Source organism: Larimichthys crocea, chromosome XXIV (genome assembly GCF_000972845.2).
Source record: "Larimichthys crocea isolate SSNF chromosome XXIV, L_crocea_2.0, whole genome shotgun sequence".
In the NCBI taxonomy this organism is placed as follows: Eukaryota; Metazoa; Chordata; class Actinopteri; family Sciaenidae; genus Larimichthys; species Larimichthys crocea.
Genome location: NC_040034.1, coordinates 4,055,468 through 4,078,214, shown reverse-complemented (window position 1 = coordinate 4,078,214; position 22,747 = coordinate 4,055,468). Strand labels below are relative to the sequence as shown.

Sequence of the window (22,747 nt, the reverse complement as noted above, 5' to 3'; positions counted from 1 at the left end):
CGAGATGTTTACAGCTGTATCTATCTTACACAACACCACCGCTGCCTGTTTCCACACAGCTGAGTCACACAAAACACCTCAAGACACCTGAGAATATAACTCCACCACAGTCAACGTACGTCAGATTAATTATTACCTGGTGTATCATAGACGACTGAGAAGATTTCACACTGCAAGTATCCTGAGTTATATGCTCACAGAGGAGAAATGACACTTTAACATCCTTGTTGTTGAGTTTCCTACAGTCAAACAAGCGCTCAAAGGAAGCAGCGAGCAGGAGGATGAAGAAAGCGCAGATCAGGCAGATCAGGGTGACAGCTGGATTAATGTTTCATGCAGTGTCCTGGGTGGCTTTGGGGTTTACCATGCTGACCATGAGGTGCCACGGAGTCCTCGGTTAAAGTCCAGCTGAGAACCTTTGGTGCATGTCATCACCCCTCTTTCACTTCCTGTCATATTTCTACTAAAATAATACCAAATCAAAGCCACAGAGTCACTGACTGTAAAGCTATGAATGAAAACAGACAATGCTCTGCTGTGCTACAGGTTTACAGATGAGGTTACGCCGACGGAGACGCCAACCAACCTCTATAAAAATCTGTTCTGCAGGTTATTTAGTCACAAACCAAAGTACTGGACAAATTAAAATGATCATAAAAGAATATGAATGTCTGAAACCACCAATCAAAGTCAGTGAGGATTGGAGCCAGTCCATCGTGTAGATAAAGAGGTTTCACTCGGTGAATGAAACTTTGGCCTGCTGGTAGAGAAAGCTTCTTTCATGGTTACCAATCCAAAACAGTTTGAGATGCTTCAGCCTGGACCCAAGAAAGATCAGAGGACTCAAAGTATAAAAGGGGCTTTATGATAAATAATTACGAGGCTGCTGGCCTCAGTATTTGTGGGACTTTCTGCTCTTTAACGTGTTCAGCTGAAGTATGCAGACCGCCCTCGAGTCAGCCAAGGTGAGCCTGCACATCTGCGCTCTCTGCTAATGAACATGAAAGTCCCAGAGTCCGATTTTAAATCTGCGTGACTCCAGCAGAGCGTATGGATCACTTCAAGTCATCCGTGCACATTCCAGCAGAACAGCATGAAGCCTGTGGCATGCATGTTGTGTTTGTCCTCATGTGTACATGTGTGTAAGGCTTCGCTGCCATGTGACGCTGCCTCATTTCCATCAGGTTTGCTTCTTCACAGCGTGTTGTGTGAAACCGAGCAGCCGCATTTCTCTGGGAAAACGAAGTGCGCTCTTACTTTTCACAAGGTCGCACACCTTTTCCCGACATCACAGCGAGTTAACTGCAACAAATTCATCAGCACTGCTTCAGAACGAGCAAAGAACGCGGCTGTGTTTTAAACTGCTGGGACCAGAATAGGAAGAGCTGATCCTGTGTTCCTGTTCATGATGCTGAAGTCAGCTTGATGTGGGTGCAGCACTGTGCAGGACTTTAACATCATGGACTTTAAAGCAGCTGTGATCAATAGTTTTTATGTGACGGACATAGTGAATCCTCACCTGACTGCACAGATCCCTCAGTGTTTCATCATCTTTACTGTTTCCCAACATTTCACCTTCATACAGAGACAATATGTCGACTCTGCTGCTCACTGTCTGCTCCATGTGTAAATAAGCAACTTAAATAAGCAGCTCAGTTTTAAAGATGATCGTATGTCAGTGTGTGTGTCTATAGTTCATCATCGTTTGTGTTTTAAAATGAGACGTCAGATTGTTTTCTTTTATTTTATATATATATTTTTGCCGTGGGAAGACATGCTGACTGTTTTCATCACATCCAAATCTTCTTTTAAGAAATTTGAGGCTACAAATAAGCAACTGCAGAAACGCCTAATTCTGACATTTGTAAATAAAGTTTTGCTGTTTTGAAATGGCAGAAGGAAGCAGCCCAATGATCAGATATGATAACAGATCTTAGCTTCTGACATTTTGGACTCATTTAATGTAAATTTCTTGTTTCAGCGGATTTTAAATGAAGTTCTGACCCATCCATCCATACATACAGTATGTGGCAGCGGCAGCATTTTTACCCTCTGGTGGTTTGAGAACTACAAACTCTTTACGTTCATTGGATGAACACTGCCAGTCAGCGTTTACATCCACATCTACACCTAGTTACGTGAGTTACTTGTGCAAACAGGATGCAACTGATCAATGTGCCTAAATTGAATGTCACACCAACACAGCACAGATATTTATAGATACAATGGGCAACTACCATTTTCATATGCATGCTGCTGTTGTCTTCTACATTCACCATTACGTGACTAAATATTTGATCATGAAATGGACACACAGGAAATTAAAAGAATGTGATGAAGTGGCTCCAACTTTAAGCAGCTGCTGAAACAGTTTTATGTGCGAGGACATGGCCGGGGTCTTTAAAAAACGAGACAGTGACCGTCTGTCACTTGTTTTAATGCGAGGAGGTTTTACCATCGCTGTAAGACGTGTGTCCGTAAGAAGAAGAAATAATATTGGTCAGCATCTGGACAGATATTCGAAGAAGTCCGGCTTGCTATTGTACTAATATGTGCATTGTTGTATGTTACATGTCTGCAAACAAAACTCTTCTGCCGTGTATTTAATGGCACAGCATTTTTGAAAGACTCCCGAGAAGACACCCGAGAAGCATCAACAACAAACCACAGAAAAGCACAACTGAGTGCTACTGATGTCCACTTTGTTCTGACTCGTGTCTTTTTGCACGCTAACCTTCTCATGTAACGTGTTTTTTTCTGATAAATGCTTCGAAAAATTCCAAATAATATGACGAGAAAATGAAGAAAAATCCTGCATGTGGTCCTCCTTTTTCTCTGAAGCCAGAAATTGATTTGAAGGTTTTAGAAATGTTTTTTGAACTCGTGCCAACACTAAACGCTGTGTCATTCGCTCCGCTCGTAGCCAAGAAGAAGGAAAAAAAGAAACGATGTAAAGAGATTATCTCATTTGTCTGGATTTGCTCTGACTTGAATACAGATTCAGATTCACAATGACAAAAGTAGAGCAACTTTAAAAAAAAGGGAGCGGGAACAAAAACCTTATCATTAAATTAGTTGAACTGAAGCACAATGGGATAAAATAACTGTAATTATTCCCCACGTCTGAATAATAGCTCATTTTCTTTCATCAGACTGATTTGCTGCATCACTGGAGAGAAACTGCATTTTTCATTGAGCACAGATGTAACTGAAAATATCTGCCCTGATACCTGATATTATTATTTTTGCCCTGCTGGGCAGACACACCCATCAGGAGCACTACTGGAAGTATGATTTAGAAATATTGCTGCGCTCGTGTTTTCAGACTTCCTCCTGTTGTTCCTGTGTAGCACACAAATGTAAAAACATTATGGAGGAAGAAGGGAAGCTACCTGAAACCTGCTGCCTGTCACCGTAATGCTACCTTTCATTTCTGCAGTATTGATCTGAGTGCTCGTCCCGACCTGGCTAATGCACTGCAAGCTTCACTCCCAGGTCCCAGCATCACTTAGTACTGACGATCAAACACCAACAGGATGAGTGCAGCGATTATTTGTTCAGATTTGTGGGCTATCGTCCAGCTGGCAGGTGAAACATCCTGATAGATTTTCTAATAAAATGTGATGCTGACAGAGAGGATGTTTGCAGAAATGTGAGGGACGTCATCCTGCAGACCCCCACCTGGGTAAATATACGGCCAGCATTAGTGACCTCCTCCTGGGGGAGGTACGGCTCCTCTCTGGTCAGCTGCCACGTCTTAATCGCATTTTAAAAAGCTCTCAACCTGCGTCTTCTTTTCACGTTCATCTGGCCTTCGAGGCATTACTGATGAGATGAGTGAATCTCTGAAGGAGCCCGGCTTTCACTTACGGTCACATGTTCAGGAAAAGACCAGGTGCTGCTAATGAGTCTGTTGTTTCAGGACAATGTTAAAGGAACAGTCCACCTTAAAATTAGAAACTACTGCTGGTAACTCTCTTCATGTTTGTTTAATATTCGTTATGGATGAGGATGAATATTTATTATTATTTCCACAAAGAAATGATTGTGGTGTTTCATTGATATCGTACCTGTATGATTATATGTGACGGTTAAACTGTATTGAATTAAATGTAATGTCTTAAAATATCTTTTATCCAAACAAAAGTCCCAAACCCCCAAAAATATTTGATCTACAAAGATATAGAGCGGGAAACATTTTAGAAGCTGTGAGGAGAATGTTTGATATTTTTGACTGATTGATGATTAAATGTTGATAAAGATTATTTATTTATTTTCTGTGGATCAACTAATTCATTAAGCAGTTCATATGTTTCAGCAATAAATGAACTGAAGTCTAACTGCAAAATTAAATGATATTAAATCACAAGATAACTTCTTTCTGTGTTTCTGCGTTAACATTTTCATGGACTCATCTGTTTGAAGATGTATTCACACTTTCTTACATGTTTATCTTTGTGACTCTGAGTCCAGGATGAAACGTGTCTTCTTTGACACGTCATTGCATCTTGAAATACTGTAACCGACTTTTGCTCGTTTGCTTGTCCCGACCTGAGTTTCAGCCTCGCAGGCCGACATGAGCGCTGAAGCCGTTTCCTCTCACGCTTTTCCCAGATAAAATCTTCATCATCTTGCCTCTCCGTCCACAATGAGGGGCTTTAAACTAAGTGTACACAGCGTCAAATTGAGTTATGGCTCCATGTCAATAAACTGTTTCACCCCCCCTCCCCTCCCATCGGTGCTGGAGCCAGAAGCTGACATCGTGATTGTCCTTGTCCGATTAGGCCGATCAATGAGACTGAACAGAGGAGAGAGGAAGAAGAGGAGGAGGAGGAGTAGAAGGAGAACTGAGGGATGTGTCTGTGTGTTGAGGGGGGGGGCAGCTCCTCCCATAATTAAGTTAGCGTGCTGCACTGGAGGTCCATGTTTACGGGGCAGGCGAGGGAGTTTCCTTCACTCGGTGGACAGCTCTGAGCGCGGAGACGGCAGCAGCGAGCTCTCTCAGTCTGTTCTCTCTCTGGTTATTTCTGCAACTCATCCCTCGCTGTGCTGCGACTGGCGACCTGCACACACAGGCTGATTCAGGACGCGTCTGGGGGGGGGAAGCAGCAACAGCAGCAGCAGCACCTGCCTGCCTAGCCCTCCTCCACCACCACCACCACCACCACCACCACCACCACCCTCCCTTCCTGCCCGACCCAGGACCTTGTTTCTGCTGCCACCGCCTCCACTGCCGCTGCCATCATGTGCGACTGTTTCCACCTGGCCTTCCCCAACTGGCACGCCGCCTCGTCAGGGACGGGTGGGCATCACTCTGTTCTCCTTACCACTCTCTCTCTCTCTCTCTCTGTGACTTTGTCTGTGTCGATTTCCCCGTGAGCAATTCACTGATTCAGCAGCAGGGTTCAGTAGTGCAGTGGGAGAGATTATGTTGGTGCGTGTGTTTGTGATGGAGAGACAGCGAGTGAGTGCGAGGCGTCTGGTGCTGATGCTGAGTTGTGTTGCTGACCTGCCTGCAGTGAGTGCTGGGTGTGTCTGCAGAGTGCAGGGGAGTGTTTGAAGATGTCATCATCGCGGCGGCTCTGCTCTTCTCCTGTTTCCTTCCTGCTGTGCGTTTGAAGCAGAGGCTGAAAGGCAAACAGTCTCTGTCAGTGAAACAGAAATAGTGTAGACGATGAGTTCCTGAGGGAAAAGATGGAAATTATTTCCCAAAATTAGCAAATCCTTCACTGGCAGATGTTTACAGCTGCAGCTTTCCTGTGAAAACAGGAAGAGAGCACCTGTAAGCTCGTGGTAACATAGAAAATATTAAAACTTCTGGAAGTTGAAGGCATATCTCACAGGTTACACTGCTCACTGACTGCAGAGAATCAGATCAGATAAATATCTTTGTTACATCGTTTGTCTGAAATTGTTTTTATTTCGTACGATGATAGAAATGACTTGCTAATCTTAAAAGTCTGTGAAAATATAGATGTTTTATTATTGAACACTGCAGATCTGTATAAAGTTCTGAGTTTATGACGCATGTTTCTTTTGCACATGACGCTGGTTTGAAAATGTTGCTGGAAAGAGTTCGTGTAGTTTGTGATTTTCTGTTTTTGTCTGATTTATTCAGCTGTTTGCTTTCAGTGGATAAGCAACAATTTTATGGAAATGTACCTCATACGTTTCTGCAGGGTCGGTGTTTCTCACCAAGGATGAATAAGTACCAGAGTAAAATCATCCAAAGAAATCGCTGCATCACCAACATGACGTGTAGATTAACATGAAATATAGTTCACGTATTCTTACTGGAAACCAGTTTCTTTAAAGGAAAGGTTATATTGTTTGTTATTAGTGGGCATCAGAGGACTATATATAATATCAATATTAATGTATATTGTGTTGCTAGAGGCTCAGGTTGAGGTTTGCTGCTAAATGATAAAAATAATACTGCCTGTTTTTATTTTTTATGTTGCCACTTTCCATTTCCTACAATCATCCTCATTTGCTGCTGCTGCCACTTTTAATTAAATCTAAACTGTGCAGAGATTTGTGTTGCTCTGAGAGGCTTCAGGCTCAAGGTCAGAGAGAAAGACACAGAGAGCTTACTGCTAGGAAGCGAGCCAGACGGGGTGGCTGATCTGCTCAGCGGTGGAGCCTAAAGCAGACGATCCTGATCCATTACGAACCATCAGCCTCAGTCAGACGAACCGCGCTCTGAAATCAATATTTCACCAACTGAGAATCTGAGCATCAGTCTTAACCTTTAGCTTATTGTCAGTAAGGTGAAGGATTTATAGTTGTAACAATGGTTCCAACTCATGTTCCTCATACTTTGTATTTAATCTAGCTTTTCAAACATCTGAATCATGACATATCTCCAGTCGAGTAACTCCAGAAATAACTAAATCAATCTGAGTCCGGTCACGTGGCGCTCCGGGACACAGGAGTGTTTGCAAACACAGTTTAACCCAGGTGTAGGTTTCTGACCTGAAATAAAATCATGGCTCTGTGTTTTTTGGTGTAATTGCATGTCGTGGGAAAGCGGGGCAGATTTAGATACGAATTCCAGAGCCGTGATGAAACTCTGCGTAAGTTTGAGGCAGATTAGTAGATTGAAAGCATGCGCCTTCACCGTCTCATGTTCATGCAATCCATGCAGAAAATCTAATTGTTTTTTTCCCCCTTCACTTAAATCTTGTTATAATTTGGATCCAAACAAGCTGCCTCCCAGTGAAAGGAGCTTGTGTTTGTCTGTTCCACAAAAAAAAATGAGCAGAATCCAAATCTGAGAGCACAAATAATGAGCTGTATGACTTTATATTAGTTTAGTGAAGAGGGGCGCTTCAGGGAGCCTTCCAGGTGCTTTTCAACAGGAAGCACGAAGTGGAGCAGAAGGCGGTTACGTAAGAGAGGAGCTGAGGACAGGCACGCAACACAGCGAGGTATCTCAGTCCAGAATAAACCCACAGATTGATTCATATTTCTAAGATTGCAGTTTTTGATTTGAGCGAGCACAAGCGAGCATGAGAGGTTCACTGACACAGCATTGTGTCAGGACAGAAGAGTATCAGTGTTTGAAAGCAGACCGTGGTTTATGAGCCTCACTCCTCATCACATCAGCACGGGCACTGAGGGATGAGCCACACCCAAAATCCTGAGCTGCAGTTGCACCCAAAAATGAATCATGCAGGATCTGCACCACAAAAGACTTCAGCATCGACCGCTGGTGCTTTTATCTGCAGAATATTGTCGTCAAAGTCAAATCAGAAAATTACCCAGCAGCGCCTTTATGAATATTTACGATATCTAATCTTTGATAAGTCAAATGTGATTTTATTTTGAGGATTTTAGTCGGCAGTGAGAGGCGTTATCAGGCCCTCTGTAGCACCCACATGACAAATATTTGAGAAAGGAGTTTCTACGTGTGCGGTACCAGTCGTTGGGGCAGAAGTACTGGACATCCGGCCTGGATGAAGTATAATAAATACATTCTTCAAGTCAAGCCAAGCAGGGCCTGAATCCCCCATGAAGCTCAGTACACACAGTTACTACTACAGCAGCTGTGTACTTAAGACACGGCACATGACGACTCATTTATGAAGTCAATTTAATGAATCTATCTAATTCTGCTCAGTTTGACTTCCTGGACCATCAGAAGCTCCACTTCACTTCACAGCTCAGACAAACCTGAGTATACATCTACTGATAATTATAAGAGTCTTTTTAAAATGATGCTGTACTCTTTCAGCCCTGACATTTACTATTAAATAAGAAGTGCAGCAGGTTCTTTGAAACTGAATGAGTCAAACTACTCGCTGTTTCAAGGCGTGCCTCCTCCACCTAATCCGTTTATTATGACTGAACCATCTCCTTCTGCACATTTAACATATTTGTACGTCCAGATGTGACGACGACTCTGCAGAAGAACAGATGTTCTGTCACTTAGTTAACAGTCTATGTTAACACCTCCACTCCATTAGACGCAGTGATGCTTTGAGGTAACGAGCTCATCTCAGCTCGATGACACGATGACGTCTCTCGTGTTCGTCACCTCAGTTCAGCCTCTGTCAGCGGCTTACATTGACTAATTAGCACAGGAGGGTCGAGGCCGAGGGGAATGTCGTTAGTGAACTTTTGAACTGACGATGGCGGTAAATTAGATTTCACAGAATATCATTCAATCGGTGACGTGACATTTTACTCAGAATCATAAAAAGTGAACCTCATGGTGGCGCTGGAGTTCAAATCAAGGAGCGAGAGAAGCAACAGAAGACAGAAGAGATATTTTCTGCGGCGGATGAACCAAACATACGATAATTTGATCTTTCAGCTCAGCTGTGTCATCTTAAAATAAACCGTATCAGTATCATTGATTTTTCTTTTTTAATGGGACTTATTAATTATTAATTTATTGATTTATAGAAACTTCAGGGACTTGTTTCAGGCCTGGGTTTGCTGGTGGGTCATTAATGTGAAGTTTCAGCAGATTTTAATAAATGTTCTTTTACTCATTGATTCTACTTAATTAAAATGATTACATCTAATTACAGGTACTCAGTTACTTTTGTGATGACTAAAGCCTTGTAATCCAAAAAACTATACGAGAAAGTAAACAAGACTTTGGAGTCGTTTCAGGCGTTCTCCCCGTTCATTAATTTAACAAATAATTGAGTTATGGTATTTAAGAATGAGAGACAGAGAACGTAAGTGTCTGGGTATTTGAAGGCATGTGTGGTGCAAAGAGTTAAGTCTCTGAACCGGAGTCAGCGAGACCTTTAAAAAACACTTAATTCAGTTTGGGAGTGACACCCGAGGTAAGACTATGAAAACAGTGTAACTCAAAGTGCACCGCCTCCTCTGTCCATCTGAGACTGAACAAATCACATTTGTTCTTTAGCAGTCACACTCACTGCAGGAATGTTTAAGAGCAGTTTGGACAACATGTTATTAACACGCTGGTTTATTTCCAGGAGTTAAACAAACAACAGCAGCAGGTAGGTGAGCTGTTTGACTCCACTGAGAGGTTTTTGTTAGTCATACCTGGTCTGAAAGACACGGATGGTAATGACTGTGTGACAAGGACTCATACAGCACTTGGGTTAATGGTGTAGGCAGCTGTAGAGAGTGTTGATTATTATATTTCACAACCCGTCTAGACAGTGGTGTGTTTAGAGTTCACCGTGTGAATCTTCTTTAGTGTCAGATAAAAGTTCTCTGATGTTATTTCTGCTCCTGTGTCAGTGAATGTATGTCTGTGATGATGTTTCAGATATTCAGGAATGAAATTATGTCATTTGATATCTTCCTGATCTCTCTTGAATTATAAACACTGAGGAAACACACCCTGATGCAGTCGGAGGATTTAATACATCAGTCTAAAGTGTAGGCAGTCAACGCTCTTCACATGACTTACATTAAGGCAGTGGGTGGGGTGTCAATGTGGTGGTCAGTTAAGAAACTGTGACGCTGCACTTTACACTGTGTTCAATACTGTGCATATTGCAGGATTATTATATTTTAAAATGTGATATTTTAAATGAATATTGAACCCTAAAATCACAGGTTTACTTACAAGAAGTTTATCCTCTCCTACTGTGGCTATTTTAACAACAGCAGAAGAATATCAACACATTCAGAAATGTTTTTAAGAGCTCTGATAGAGTTGAACTTCACTGGCAGGTGATGGGAGCATGATGATATGATGATGCAAACTTTGGGTGACATTTAAATTTCTTGATTTGAGCGCTTTAATAAGACCTACAAAGTTTATGATCAGCTTACCCAGCAACAGAAAAACATTAATCAGCTGCTCAAAGACTAAAAACATTTTATTTGCGTCTTAAACTATTTGATTCTCCGTGTAGAATGAAACCGCTTTGAATTTATCGGCCAATGAGGATCTAAACCACAGAAAATGTGAAGGACAGAGCAACATTATTTGGTATTTTTCTATCCAAAAAGAATTACATCCATGAGTAGGAATCCTGATACAATAAACATCACATTAAAAGGTAATTTAAGATTGAATCTAATCAAATTGAGGTTAGGTATCAGAGCGGGTAATAATAATATTAATCTGACTAACCATGTCTGTTGGAGTCAGACTTTCCCTTCTTGGCAGCCTTGAGGGGCTGAGCTGAGAGGCTGCAGAGTTTAATCTGTGGATCGATGCAGTGGATCACTTAGCAGACGAAGGAGGCAGCGGGCCCCTGGGGGAACTTTTGCCAGGAAGAACTCTAAATAGTCTCATCACCGGCTCCAGTGTCTCTGTGAGCCTCAAAACAACTAGCAGGAGCCAGACTAGGTGGACGTCTCAGTTTACTGTTAGAAAAAATAAGCAGATAAACACTTGTGCTTTCTTCTCATTTGCATAATTACATACAAATTACACTTCACGTGATTTATTTGTTCAGTAAGTGTACAGTGGCTCGGCTACTCCGTGACCAGTTAAAAATTAATTTAACTAACCATGCAACGTATTTCTGAGATGAAGTTATTCACTTCAGGCTCGTGGAGCCTGTTGGAACGAAGCACTACTTACTAAAATAATATTACAATAAGCAGATCAGATGTTAATTTAGTATTTCTGTCTATTTTCTGTGTGTGTGTGTGTGTGTGTGTGTGTGTGTGTGTGTGTGTGTGTGTGTGTGTGTGTGTGAACAGGTGCTGGTCGAAGGCTTAGAGCTCCAGAGCCTAATACAGAGGACGATTCAGTGAGTACCATCACGTGGCTGAAAGTCAAATTTATGTTTCATTTATGTCTCTGCTGAGTCATTTTCTGTCTTGGCTTCAATCGATGGAAAAACAGCATGTTGAAATATTCAGTTATACACCTCTACACAAAGGAGTCCTTTAGTTTTTCTGTCTCTGATAGCAAGTCTGATCTGATATGTATATTTTCCTAAATGTTGATTAAATATGTGCTGAACACATTAAAATAACAACTGTATCTTGCTTTAATAGAGCTACTGGATTTAAAGATTAAGTTGATAAGTCATTAGGAATAATCCTCAGAGGACCAAATTTAATGGGACTAAATCAAATTATTGCTGAGATATTTTACTCTGGACCAAACTGTTGGATTCACAGGCTGGCCAACATTTCATCTCTGGAATCACAATACTAATTTGACAATTATTAAATGCCAAACAACCAAACACCCAGTCAGTGCTGCCTTTGGCACACAAAGTGTTATCACACTATATGTGATCCACTTTTCTCCACACTTTTGTGTTGCGTTCTGCAGGTGCAGCTACACGAGTCTCCACATTAAATCTGATTTTTCAGGTGGCTGTAAGAGGAGAAGATACAAACGTCTGACTGCAACTGGATCAAATGACACGCTATCTCTTTGAAAGCCTAACAACTGTTCTGGGAATAGATCACGTGACTGTTTTGAGTGCTGACTGACCTCATGTCCACGCAGATATGTGATGAGCCATCGCAGTTCACAGAGGGAGAGAGACCACGCCCTCAAGGATCGTCCCCCGTCGAAGAGTTTCCTGAAACTGGGAAATACACTGACAGTGACAAAGAGGTACAGAACACAATATTACACGGACACAACAGGGATAAATCAGGAACCGAGACAATACATCAGAGAACTGGTTTACAGTCACTTTTTTTAACCCACATGCAGTGAAAATATAAACACGACAGAGAAATCAGTTTTCTTAATCTCTCACCTCAAGTGCGGAAAACTGGGTTTCGTTTCAACAAAGACACTTTAGAAATCAGGTGATTACGGAGAGCAGATTAATCTGGTTACAGTGTTGTAAACACACTGCCGCATTCAGAAGTCTATTTGTGATTCAGCGGGCCCGTAGACTAAATGAAGTTAGAAAAATAAGCTTGTGACCAAGATTTCACACACAGAGCTGTGCATGTCGTAAAATCTCCTACACAAGTTCTACTCAGATGTTACAAATTTGTAGAAATTAATTGGAACTATATAAAAGTCACATTTCAAACTTACACTGTACTTTTGAATGCACAGCCGTGTTGAGTTAGATGTTCTATTATTACTCTCCTATAGGCCTCACCCACTGTGCACAATTAGATCATACATCACGCTTACTGCGAAGTCGTAATCAGAATGTGTAAATGTTGACACTGAACAGTGCTGTACTTCATGCTTCATTGGAAACAGTGCCACTCATATGCTGTTTATAAAGCTCGCTAAGTAGCAGAGGGATTAAAAAGACTAAACTGTCACCATCTATCCGGAACAGAAAACCTTTTGCTATCGTAAATGTTCAAATCTGACCAGACACTCAATGGATTTACCAGCATTTGGCTGGTGGATGGTGATAATTTCGTGTCCGCTGCTTCTTTTCATCTCAACACTCTTCAACGTGGCTGTAGTAGTTTGAGGGAAAGATATATCACCTACCCCATTATATAAACAGTGCCAACAGAGTGCAGTATAAGATGAACTCTTTTGTTTACTGTTGCATATTGCAAACTCAGATACTCCCATGTATGAATGTATATAAAACGTATTAGCCTTCCCTCAGTGCAAATATAGTCAAAGCCTGTATCTGTCACTTGTTCTGTTTAAATAAGGCTGGAGCTCTGACAATAACCCTTTATGTGGAGCTAGAATTGAAAGATTTTTTTTCTACTTTTCTTTTAGTGTGAAGCGGAGCATGACCCACACCACAAAAGTGGGAGTGGAAAGAAAAGTAAAAAGTCTGGGCTTGGGTCCATGTTTGAAAAGCGCTCAACTCCAAAGATGAGCAAACTGAAGGTGAGACATTCCCACCTTTTCCTCTGTGTATTGTATATGTGAATCACTTCAGGCTGCACTACAGCAGAGAATTTCACAGCTAAAGGTAAAAAGATTTTATCCTTTCTATTCTGATGTGCTGACAGGAAGTTCACAGCCCCGAGTCTGGGGTTATAGTGAAAACAGCCAAAGATGGATGTGCAGAAGGTCTTGTTTATGGTGGAGGGGGAAAGGATGGGATCTTCATTAAGGAAGTAGTACCAGAGTCACCTGCTTCCAAAAGTCTGAAACTGAAAGAAGGTAAACGAGCAGTTGGAAACAAGAAACAATTATAGTACCAGTCCAATCTGTCCAAATATAATGGAAAATAAAAAAAGCTTTTACTACTTTGGGTGAGAAATGTTCAATTAATGAAGCTCCTAATTGGGTCCATTGGAAAATATAAACAGAGTACTTTTATTTGGTTGTTAAAATTTCAAATCCTAATACAAACATCATGTCCACACACAAACTCCTATTCCAAACCACAAATAGAACAGGTACTAACACTTTTACCCATGCAAGTTGCAAAGTCTAATGACTCATCATACAATATCTGTTAAACTCATTTTTACTGGATAATGTTTAACACTTCATGACTGAACGCCTTCTCCTCTAAGTGCATCTGTAATTTTTTGCTTTTGTTTCTACAGGTGATCAAATCCTGAGTGCAACAGTCTATTTTGACAACGTGTCATATGAAGATGCCATTCAGATTCTCGAACACGCTCAGGCTTACAAAGTGAAGCTCTGCTTGAAACGCAAACCAGACATCACAGAGACTGAAGCAGCCATCGAGTCTGATGTCATCCCTGTAACTATTTTCAAGTTATCTGCTCACATTATGTGTGACAGGTTGTCTTGGGGCTAAAACTGACATTTCATGTTTTCATTGCTCAACAGGAGGACGATCTCTATGCCCCGGAAATGAGGGAGAAAGGAAAAACCAAAAGACGTGGTGATGCCCGCATTTCGTGGCCCAAGTTTCCCTCCTTTGGAAAAGGACGGAAGTCCCGCTTTACCAGGTCTCACAGTTCCTCAGAGGCAGATGAGCAGAGAAAACTTGAGCTGAGTCCCACTACAAGTGACACAGAGTCACCGATAAAGTCACAGGATGCTGTCAAAGACAAGAAAAAGCATAAATTAAAGCTTTCTATGCTGACAAAGAGAGGCCGCATAAGTTCAACTGAAGACCAGGACACAGACACACCAACAACTGGGCAGATCAGTGGCAAAATTCTCCAGACACATGACACCTCAGACATGCTTTCACATGAGTTCCTTGAAAGCCCCTCAGGAGAAACACCTAAAGTCTATGTGAAGGAGGATCAGAAAGTAGTGGAAGTGACTGAACCTCAAACTCAACACAAGGTGGAACTCATTACTCTAGATAACACTTTGAAAACAGAAGATCTAACTGTGGCTCTGGCGGATAAAGAAAGCTCCCCTGGTATCAAGTCCCCCGATGGCAAGAAAAAGAAGAAAGAACGGTCTGAATTAAAAATGAAAATTTTGGGGAAGGATAAGCACAAGAAAGATACAAAAGCAAAATCCCCAAAAAGGCTCAAAACACTCGGGGCAAGTATTGAAATACCGGATCAACCTGACAATGAAAAATCAGATGTCATCCCAAGTTCAGAATCACATACCAAACAGGGAGATCAACTAGCACTTGATGCCAATTCCCAAATAATCAGCAATGAGGGTTCAAAAGTAATCTCAGCCAAATCAGTGACAACGCAGATGGAAATAAGTGTTCCAAAGGTGGAACTTGATATATCTGATGTTGCATTAATTCGCAAATCTCCACAGAAAGGTGAGGAAAAAATGACCAAAGGCATTAAACAAAAAGAGGAAACAAAGATTAGTGCAACATTTAAACTGCCTAAAACTGACTTCGGTGACATTACCACTGAGGAAACTGTACAAAAAGTGAATGTAAAGGCTGAAGAATCCACAACTAAATTTGAGCAGCTTCCAACTGAAGGTACAAAAGTGAAAGAAGATCCTTATGAGCAACTGTCAAAAAGAAGTCTATCCAGAACACAACTTCCCAAACGTGAGGAAATTGAGATACCAGGTATGGAGGACATGTCTATGAGGATCACAGCCAAAGGAATTAAAGAGCCTAAAACTGGTTTCACGGGACGTTATGAAGAAATTAAAGCTGAAACTTCACCAATGTCAATTGATGTTGACAGTGTGAAAGAGGCAGTTTCAAAATTACCTGGATTTAAGCTGCCTAAGGTTGATACATCAGGAGTGCCTATACCTGAAGAAATTATTGTGATAGATGCAAATGCACAAAGAATATCAGTAAAAACACCTACTAAGGTTGTAGATACCAAAACAAAACATGAGGCACACTTCACGAAATATGACATAACTGCCTCTCCAGAAATCTCAAAGACTACAGTAAAACTACCGAAGATCACACCTGCTGATATAACCTCAGAGGAACTTTTAATTGAGACCAAGGTAGATTTAAAAACAACTGAAAAGAAACACAAGAGTAAGGCAAAACAAAGCGACGAAGACATTAAAACTGAGGATTACAAAAGAGAAGATATTATAATCCCCGGAAAAGAAAGTGCACAAGAAGGAGCCATTCATCAGGCACAAGACACTGTGAACATACAAGGCACAGCAGGCATCAAATTTGAATATGACTCTGCAGTTACACTCAGTCCAAGAGAATCAGATAAGAAAACAAAGAAGGCAAGGATAACAATGCCTAGCTTTGGGATTGCCAGACAAGACATAAAGATTCCTGACATTGGAATGGATTTTCCAGAACAAAATATCTCTCTGCAAAAAGACGATACTTTAAAAGGAGAAAGGACAATATTCCTTCAAGATGTAAAAATGTCAAAAATGGAATCAAGGAAAGGCAAAGCGGAGACTGGAGAACTCATATCCGATGCCAAAACAGCTGAAACTGATGAATTTGAATATATCGATTCAGTAAGTGGTTCAGACATCAAATATGTTGAAGCTGAGGACCAAACAAACAAATTGCTCAAATTTGGAGCAGTTACCGCAGAAATGAATTTAAATGTGCCTGATGTAGAGAAGGATGTAAACATTGATGGGGCAGAGATAAAAACATTTGAAGGAGAGGGAAAGGGTAGCAAGTTTAAAATGCCAAATTTTGCCATCTCCATGCCAAGGGTGAAAGGGCCTAAAATTGATTTAAGCCTATCAAAAAAAGATGTAGATGTCACACTACCACAAGCTAAAGCTGAGGTCAAACTCCAAGAAGTTCCTGAGGTTGATGTCAATATTGGACATGTAGATGTTTCTATTCCAGAACAGAGGTTTGAAGTTGAAAAACCTGAAGTAGAAATCCAACCTCTGATGACTGAAGTTGAACGTGATGGACAAGGAGGCAAGTTCAGAATGCCAAAATTGGGAATTACAATGCCAAAAGTAAAAGGGCCCGATGTTGATTTAAGCTTTTCAAAGAAAGCTGGTGATGTACCAGAGGCTAAAGCTAATATTAAAATCCCAGAACAACCAGAAAGTGAAGCAGAAATGGATGTGCAAGGAAGCAGGTTTAAAATGCCAAAGTTTGGAATCTCAATGCCAAAGGTAAAAGGGCCAGAAATTGATTTCAGCTTATCTAAGAAAGACGTAGATATGTCACTACAAGAAGCCAGAGCTGAAGTCAAACTCCCTGATGTCGAAGATGTTCACATTAAGGCACCCAATGTTGACATTGAGGGCCCATCTCTAGATGTGAAAACAACAGCAGTTGAACTTGATGGAAAAGGAAGCAAGTTCAAAATGCCCAAATTTGGAATATCATTACCAAAAGTAAAAGGATCTGAAATTGATTTAAGCTTATCAAAGAAAGATGTAGATGTCACACTGCCTAAAGCTAAAGCAGAAGTCAAACTTCCTGATTTCAAAGGTACAGAACCTGGTGTCAAAGTAGAGGTCAAGGCTCCAGAGATTGCAATTCACCAACAGGATGTTGCTGAGGTCAAACTTCCAGAAGTTCCTAAAGTTGATGTCAGTATTGGAAAAGCAGATGTTTCTCTTCCAGAGAAAAAACTAGAAGTTACAAAACCAGAATTGGAAATTAAACCTCTGCAAAGTGAAGTTGAACTTGATGGACAAGGAGGCAAGTTTAAAATGCCAAAGTTGGGAATGTCAATGCCAAAAGTAAAAGGACCTGAAATTCACTTTGGTATGTCAAAGAAAGACAGAGATGTGACACTGCCAGAAGCAAAAGCTGAAGTAAAAGTCCCAGAAGTTGAACTCAAAGAACCCTCTTCTAAGGTGGAGATTAAAGCACCTGAAATAAAAGTTGCGGCAAAGGGTATAGAAGGATCACCATCAAAATTTAAGATGCCAACATTCAAACTACCAAAATTTGGTGTTGGTACTCCAAACATCTCTGTAAATCTACCTGATATGGACAAAGATGTTAAAACTGGTGAAGCTGACATTAATATCCCTGAAGAGGAGTGTGTGCTTGACATTGAAGCACCCAGCACTGACATTGAGTGCCCTTCAATAGATATGAAAACTACAGGAACTGAACAGGACGGTAAAGGAAGCAAGTTTAAAATGCCACATCTTGGTTTCTCTATGCCAAAGGTGAAAGGACCCAAAATTGATGTAAGCCTATCAAAGAAAGACACAGATGTCACATTACCAGAGGCTAAAGCTGATGTCAAACTTCCAGAGGTTGATCTTGGAAAAGTAGATGTTTCAATTCCAGATGCTAAGATTGAAGTTCCAGAGAGCAAGGCTGAAATCCAACTTCCAGAGGCCCCTAAAATTGCTGCTGAAATGAAACCACTAGAGAGTGAAGCAGAAATGGATGGTCATGGTGGGAGGTTTAAATTACCAAAGTTTGGAGTCAAAATGCCAAAAGTCAAAGGGCCGGAATTTGATTTAAGCTTATCAAAGAAGGATGTAGATGTAAAATTGCCAGAGACAAAAGCTGAACCTAAAATTGGTGTCAGTCTTGGAAAAGCAGAAGTTCTAATTCCAGAGGCAAAGGCAGAAATTAAGAAGCCTGAAGTGCAAATCAAACCTTTGCAGACTGACATTGAAGTTGATGGACATGGAGGCAAGTTCAAAATGCCAAAGTTCGGAATTACAATGCCAAAAGGGCCTGAAATTGATTTAGGTTTCTCAAAGAAAGATGTAGATGTGACACTACCAGAAGCTAAAGCTGAGGTCATACTCCCAGATGCTCCTAAAATGTCCATGCATATGACACCACCAGAGTGTGAGGCAGAAATTGATGGGCAAGGAAGCAAGTTTAAAATGCCAAAGTTTGGGATCTCAATGCCAAAAGTAAAAGGGCCTGAAATTGATTTGAGTTTATCAAAAAAAGATGTAGATGTGACACTCCCAGAGGCTAAAGCTGAGGTTGAACTCCCAGAAGCTCCTAAAATTGCTATGGATATAAAACCACCAGTGTGTGAGACAGAAATTGATGGGCAAGGAAGCAAGTTTAAAATGCCACAGTTTGGAATCACAATGCCAAAAGTAAAAGGGCCTGAAATTGATTTAAGCTTCTCAAAAAAAGACATGGATGTGACACTTCCAGAAGCCAAGGCAGAGGTGAAACTCCCTGATGTTGAACTAAAGGAACCTTCTGTTAAAGTGGAAATTAACGCTCCAGAGACGGAAGCTCAGTTAGGTCAGAAAGGATCACCATCAAAATTTAAAATGCCAACATTCAAATTTCCCAAATTTGGAGTTTCAACTCCGCAGGTCAGTGTTGAAGCACCTGATGTAGACAAAGAAATCAAAATCGATGGAGCTGACATGAAAATATCTGTGCCACACACAGATATTGATGTACCAGAAGTTAAAGCACAGGTCCATCTGCCAGAGTTGGAAGTCAAAGAACCTTCAGGTGGTGTTGTGGTAGACCTACAGCCAGATGTTGAGGTAGATACAAAAGTGAAAAAGCCAAAATTTTCAATGCCAAGATTTTCTTTTTCAAAACCAAGTATTAAGTCCCCAGAAGTTGATGTCAGTCTTCCAGATGTGGATGCTGCAATTCCAGAGGGAAAGATAGAAGTCAAAGGAGGGGAAGTGGATGTAAACCTGCCAGAGTGTGAAGCAGAAATTGATGGGCAAGGAAGAAAGTTTAAAATGCCAAAGTTTGGAATCACAATGCCAAAAATAACAGGGCCTGACATCGATTTAAGTTTGTCAAAGAAAGATGTAGATGGACACTACCTGAGGCCAAAGCTGAAGTTAAACTCCATGATGTTGAACTGAAAGAACCATCTGCTGAAGTGGAAATCAAAGCTCCTGATATCAAGGTTGGGACAAAGGATAAAGATGGATCACCATCAAAATTTAAGATGCCAACATTCAAATTACCAAAATTTGGAATTGGTTCTCCAAGTGCCACCATGGAAGTGCCCGATGTAGACAAAGATGTTAAAATCGATGGAGCTGACATGAAAATACCTGAAGAGGTTCTCAGAGTTGAGATTGCAGCACCCAGCATTGACACTGAAGGTCCATCAATTGATATCAAAGCTACTGGAACAGAATATGAAGGAAAAGGAAGCAAATTCAAAATGCCAAGTCTTGGTTTTTCTGTGCCTCAAGTCAAAGGGCCTAATATTGATTTAAGCTTATCAAAGAAGGATGTAGATGTGACACTACCAGAAGCCAGAGCTGAAGTTCAACTCCCTGATGTGGAACTAAAAGAGTCCTCTGCCAAAATGGAAATTAAAGCTCCAGGAATTGATGTTGAAACCAGTAGTAATTGAAGGATCACCATCAAAATTTAAATGCCAACCAAATTACCCAAATTTGGAGCTGCTACTCCACAGGTCAGTGTTGAAGGACCTGATGTGGACATTGAAGTGGATGGACGATTTGAATTACCAAAAAACAAAAGCTGAGGTCAAACTCCTGATGTTGAAATCAAAGAGCCGTGTGGCAGCAATTTCAGTACAACCGGCACCAGGACTGAAGGTGAGCCAAGCTGAAAAAGCCAAGGTTTTCATTACCCAAATTTTCATTTTCAAAACAAGGTACAAAAGAGCCTGGAGTTGATGTTAGCCTCCCAGACGTTGATGTGTCCCTTCCAGAAGGAAAAGTGGAAGTCAAACAACCAGAGATCGAAGTTAAGTCACCAGAAGGGGATGTCGAATTAGATGGGCAGGGAAGCAAATTTAAAATGCCAAAGTTTGGCATCTCAATGCCAAAGTAAAAGGGCTGACATTGATTTGAGTTTATCAAAGAAAGATGTAGATGTCACACTCCCAGAAGCCAAAGCTGAAGTTCAACTTCCAGATGTTAAATCAAACAATCGCCTGCCAAAGTGGAATTAAAGGTCCTGGATTAAAGGTCAAGCAGGAACTCTGAAGGATCACATCAAAACTTAAAATGCCCACATTCACACTACCCAAATTTGGAAGCACTACTCCCAAAAGTCAGTGGTGAAGTACCTGATGTGGCATGACATGATGGAGCAAAACTGGAAGTACCGAAAGGAGGAGCTAAAGTAGATTCACAGCACCCAGCATTGACACAGAAGGCCTATCTGTAGATGTGAAAGCTAAAGGAAGTGAAGGATCAGAAGCAGGTTTAAAATGCCAAAGTTTGGTATTCCGATGCCCAAAGTTTAAGGACCTGAATGATTTTTGAGTTTATCAAAGAAGGATGTAGATGTCACACTACAGAAGCCAAAGCTGAAGTTCAACTTCCAGATGTTAAATCAAAGAATCGTCTACTAAAGTGGAAATTAAAGGTCCTGAGATTAAAGGTCAAGCAGGAATTTGAAGGATACACCATCAAAACTTAAAATGCCAACATTCACACTACCCAAATTTGGAAGCACTACTCCAAAAGTCAGTGGTGAAGTACCTGATGTGGACTTAACATTGATGGAGCAAAACTGGAAATACCGAAGAAGGAGCTAAAGTAGATATACACAGCACCCAGCATTGACACAGAAGGTCTATCTGTAGATGTGAAAGTAAAGGAAGTGAAGGATCAGGAAGCAGTGTTAAAATGCCAAAGTTTGGTATCTCGATGCCCAAAGTTTAAGGACCTGAAATTGATTTGAGTTTGTCAAAGAAAGATGTAGATATCAACTCCAGAAGAAAGCTGAAGTTCAACTTCAGAGTGTTGAACTGAACAGCCTTCTGCTGAAGTTGGAATTAAATCTCCTGATATCAAGGTTGAGATGAAAGATAAGATGAATCACCATCAAAATTTAAGATGCCGACATTCAAATTCCCCAATTTGGAATTGGTTCTCCAAGTGCCACCATGGAAGTGCCCGATGTAGACAAAGATGTTAAAATCGATGGAGCTGACATGAAAATACCTGAAGGGTCTCAGAGTTGAGATTGCAGCACCCAGCATTGACACTGAAGGTCCATCAGTGATACAAAACTACATGGAACAGAATATGAAGGAAAGGAAGCAAATCAAAATGCCAAGTCTTGGTTTTTCTGTTCCTCAAGTCAAAGGGCCTAATATTGATTTAAGCTTATCAAAGAAGGATGTAGATGTGACACTACCAGAAGCTCAAATGCCTGATGTTGAACTAAAAGAGTCCTCTGCCAAAATGGAAATTAAAGCTCCAGGAATTGATGTTGAAACCAGTAATATTGAAGGATCACCATCAAAATTTAAAATGCCAACTTCAAATTACCCAAATTGGGCTGCTACCCACAGGTCAGGTTGAAGGACCTGGTGGACATTGAAGTGGATGGAGCTGATTTAAAATTACAAAAACAAAGCTGAGGTCAAACTTCTGATGTTGAAATCAAAGAGCTGTGGCAGCCATTTCAGTAACCAGCACCAGTGACCGAAGGTGATGCCAAGCTGAAAAGCCAAGGTTTTCATTACCCAAATTTTCTATTTCAAAACAAGGTACAAGAGCCTGGAGTTGTGTTAGCCTCCCAGACGTTGATGTGGTCCTTCCAGAAGGAAAAGTGGAAGTCAAACAACCAGAGATAGAACTAAGTCACCAGAAGTTGATGTTGATTAGATGGCAGGAGGAAGCAAGTTTAAAATGCCAAAGTTTGGAATCACAATGCCAAAGATAACAGGACCTGACATCGATTTAAGTTTGTCAAAGAAAGATGTAGATGTGAAACTACCTGAGCCAAAGCTGAAGTAAACTCCCAGATGTTGAACGAAAGAACCATCTGCTGAGTGGAAATCAAAGCTCCTGATATCAAGGTTGGGACAAAGGATAAAGATGGATCACCATCAAAATTTAAGATGCCAACATTCAAATTACCAAAATTTGGAATTGGTTCTCCAAGTGCCACCATGGAAGTGCCCGATGTAGACAAAGATGTTAAAATCGATGGAGCTGACATGAAAATACCTGAAGAGGTTCTCAGAGTTGAGATTGCAGCACCCAGCATTGACACTGAAGGTCCATCAATTGATATCAAAACTACTGGAACAGAATATGAAGGAAAAGGAAGCAAATTCAAAATGCCAAGTCTTGGTTTTTCTGTGCCTCAAGTCAAAGGGCCTA

At 41.0% G+C, this 22,747-nt stretch overlaps 2 protein-coding genes across 2 annotated transcripts; both read left to right on the top strand.

Annotated features, from left to right (window-relative positions):
- The first annotated feature begins 4,946 nt into the window (after positions 1 to 4,946).
- LOC104932447 (protein AHNAK2) lies at positions 4,947 to 19,002 on the top strand. Its single transcript, XM_027274955.1, has 8 exons — positions 4,947 to 5,302; positions 11,152 to 11,201; positions 11,915 to 12,025; positions 13,124 to 13,237; positions 13,363 to 13,516; positions 13,909 to 14,069; positions 14,159 to 18,917; positions 18,992 to 19,002. The coding sequence occupies exons 1-8, from the start codon at positions 5,245 to 5,247 to the stop codon at positions 19,000 to 19,002; spliced, it is 5,418 nt and encodes a 1,805-aa protein (XP_027130756.1). The 5' UTR covers positions 4,947 to 5,244.
- Positions 19,003 to 19,428: 426 nt separating this feature from the next.
- LOC113744593 (neuroblast differentiation-associated protein AHNAK-like) lies at positions 19,429 to 20,010 on the top strand (the record flags this gene model as incomplete). The annotated part of the gene is made up of 1 exon (XM_027274954.1): positions 19,429 to 20,010. A coding segment is annotated over one exon (582 nt), but the record flags the coding sequence as incomplete, so codon positions are not given.
- Between the last annotated feature and the right edge of the window lie 2,737 nt (positions 20,011 to 22,747).

Excerpts from the sequence above, each read along its gene's own strand:
- LOC104932447 (XM_027274955.1), top strand. The coding sequence starts at position 5,245 with ATGTGCGACTGTTTCCACCTGGCCTTCCCCAACTGGCACGCCGCCTCG. Across the intron at positions 13,238-13,362 it reads CAAAGATGAGCAAACTGAAG|GAAGTTCACAGCCCCGAGTC; the intron begins GTGAGACATTCC and ends ATGTGCTGACAG. Across the intron at positions 13,517-13,908 it reads AAGTCTGAAACTGAAAGAAG|GTGATCAAATCCTGAGTGCA; the intron begins GTAAACGAGCAG and ends TTGTTTCTACAG.